The sequence below is a fragment of the Acanthisitta chloris genome, unplaced genomic scaffold, assembly GCF_000695815.1.
Source record: "Acanthisitta chloris isolate BGI_N310 unplaced genomic scaffold, ASM69581v1 scaffold32535, whole genome shotgun sequence".
NCBI classification, from domain to species: domain Eukaryota; kingdom Metazoa; phylum Chordata; class Aves; order Passeriformes; family Acanthisittidae; genus Acanthisitta; species Acanthisitta chloris.
In genome coordinates, this window is record NW_008673719.1 from 4,503 (window position 1) to 7,424 (window position 2,922).

At 41.3% G+C, this 2,922-nt stretch overlaps 1 protein-coding gene across 1 annotated transcript in view; it reads left to right on the plus strand.

Annotated features, from left to right (window-relative positions):
- The window catches only part of LOC103802572 (periodic tryptophan protein 1 homolog), a gene marked incomplete at its 3' end in the record, with an annotated part of 4,728 nt that extends 2,333 nt beyond the window's left edge, over positions 1–2,395 (plus strand). The window contains exons 4-6 of the mRNA XM_009075056.1: positions 742–838; positions 1,489–1,599; positions 2,265–2,395. Coding sequence (XP_009073304.1) covers positions 742–838; positions 1,489–1,599; positions 2,265–2,395 — 339 coding nt within the window. The remainder of the gene's footprint in view (positions 1–741; positions 839–1,488; positions 1,600–2,264) is intronic.
- Positions 2,396–2,922: the final 527 nt, after the last annotated feature.

The following is a 2,922-nucleotide window of genomic DNA, read 5'->3' on the forward strand; positions in this document are numbered from 1 at the left end:
TGTCTCACCACCCTCACAGGGAAAACCTTCTTCCTAATCATAGAATTTAAGGGTTGGAATGGACCTTACAGATCATCTAGTCCCAACCCCCTGCCCTGGGCAGGGACACCTCTTCACTAGATCAGGTTACTCAAGACTCCATCCAGCCTGGCCTTGAACACTGTCAGGGTTGGAGCAGCCACCACATCCCTGTTCTAGTGTCTCACCACCCTTAGAGGAAAAAACGTTTTTCTAATATCTAACTTAAATTTCCCCACCTTCAATTCGTACCCATTACCCCTTGTCCTGTCACTGCAGTTCCTAACACAGAGTCCCTCTGCAGCTTCCCTGGAGCCCCTTCAGATCCTGGAAGGTGCTCTGAGGTCTCCACACAACCTTCTCTTCTCTAGGCTGAACAGCCCCAACTCCATCAGCCTGTCTTCGTAGGGGAGATGCTCCAGTCCTCTTAGCGACTTTGTGGCCTCCTCTGAACTTGCTTCAATAGTTCCATGTCCTTCTGTTGAGGGCACCATAACTGTGTGCAGTATGACTGTTAGTGACTAATCAGGCCCCCTGTGATGGGATCTGGTTTCTACCTTTTTCTGTTTAGCACTATGACATGGTTTTAGCTGGGTGTTGCATTTTGAGTGTTATCAGTTATGGTTAAAAATTCCTAACTGATTCGACCTTCTAAATATGTGTAGTTTTGTGCATTTCTGTTCCTTGCTTAACATACCTTGTCCTCTCTTTTTTTCTGCTCAGGATCAATATGAAGAGGAGGACTTTTTGATTAAGCCCAGTGACAACCTGGTCCTTTGTGGCAGAGTTGACAAAGACTGCTGTAGTTTGGAGGTCCATGGTAAGTCACACAGGATTTATTTGTTACAGAGAATTTAGGGAGTATGTCATGCCTAGCCTGTGCCATATGGTTATGTTGAAAAGGGAAATCATAGAATCATATAGAATCATAGAATTTAAGGTTGGAATGAACCTTACAGATCATGTAGTCCCAACCCCCTGCCCTGGGCAACGTTTCAGTATCTGGAGGGCCTACAAGGGAGCCAGAGAGGGACTCTTTGTTAGGAGCTGCAGTGATAGGACAAGGGGTAATGGGTTCAGACTGAAGGAGGGAAAGTCTAGGTTGGATGTGAGAAAAATGTTTTTTACTGTAAGGGGAGTGAGACACTGGCACAGGTTGCCCAGGGATGTGGTGGATGCCCTGACCCTGGCAGTGTTCCAGGTCAGGCTGGATGAAACCATGGGCCACCTGATCTAGTGAGGAGGTGTCCCTGCCCATGGCAGGGGCTTGGGACTAAATGATCTGTAAGGTCCATTCCAACCCCTAATTTCTATGATTCTATGTTTGTTTGAGTAACTCTGTGAAGCAGAACATTTGTCCTGGGAGGGTCACAATGTAGCCTTTGCCACATCTGCTTTTTGCAGAAGTGAACTGTTTCTAGTTCTTTGCTTTTCCTCCTCATTGATGTCTTGTATAACTTTATTTTTCAGTTTATAATCATGAAGAGGACTCATTTTATGTACATCATGATATTATCTTGCCTGCTTACCCTCTGAGCCTGGAGTGGTTGGATTTTGATCCTAGTCCAGATGAATCACCAGGTAAGTCACAAAGGATACTGTAAATGTCCAGTTAAATAATTTTTACTTGAAAAGTACGAATGGAAATAAACCCAAGGTGTTAAGAATGAGTATCAGGTGTTTTGTTTTGGTAATATAGTCACATTAGTGATGCTGCTGTAACAAATGATTTGACTAAAAGACTGGTTTTATTGAAAATCATTAAGTTATTGTCAATTAGCAGAGCAAGCTCTTCTGTAATCTGCTTTATTTCCTGCTTGCAAATGAAAACTTACTTTTGTTCAAACTCATTATGGCCAATGCAGTTGGTTAACTGCACACAAACTTAACTCCAAACTTAACTGTGGCTAACTCCACAGCAAAATTTCTGAATATTTATGTATTTAGAAACCTTTTCCCTGTGTTTTACAGGTACTTTTTATTTTCTATAATGCAGGGGATGTGGTTTTGTTTGAGTTTGTTTTTTCCTTTCAAAGCCAAACAAAACATGGAACTTCCCACAGGTTCTTTGAATGGTACTGAAGGGGAAGGAGAGCAACACTTGCTGTCAGCTGACACTTTCAGGTTGCTCCTTGTCAGCTATGTTCAAATAGAAGGTTCTGACACACAAGAATTAAGTTGAATTGCCAAATGTGCTGTTTCATAACTCTGAATAACTGTGGTTGTATCTGGGTCTTTTTTTGAAGGAAATTATGTTGCAGTGGGTAACATGACCCCAATTATCAACGTTTGGGACCTTGATGTAGTAGAATCCTTAGAACCAGTCTTTTCTCTTGGAGGCAAGAAAGAGAAAAAGAAGAAAAAATGGGGAAAGAAAGTAAGTATTACAAAAGGGTTTATCGAGTTGGATGGAGAAAACTAAGAGAAGGGATAATGTGGTTTTCTTCCTACAATGAAAAACTCATGTATAATCTGGTTTAGTTTCATCTGTTGTATTGAAAGATGATGTTTAGACAGAATTGGTGTTTTCCCGTGACTCAGAGTTGAAAAGGCTTTGAGCAATAAAAGACAAGGTTGACACTAATAAAATGCATTTACTCAGGATTCACCTTGTTAGGTTTTAGCAGTAAAGGACAAGGTCGACACTCAGAGAACACATTTACTCAAGATTCACCACATTAGCTTTATCCATCTAAAATGTAAGCATATTTTAAGGTACTCATTCAGGTATTCTAAGGTGAATACATAGACACACCCAGAGAATGGCTGAATTCCTTTAATGGATGGCAGAGAAAACCTTAGTTACCAAAGAGGAAGACTGAAGTGCAGGCTGTGTGCTAAGTTATGTGAGATGATCCTGAACTTCCTTGTGTGCCTAAATATAGAATCATAGAATCAACTGGG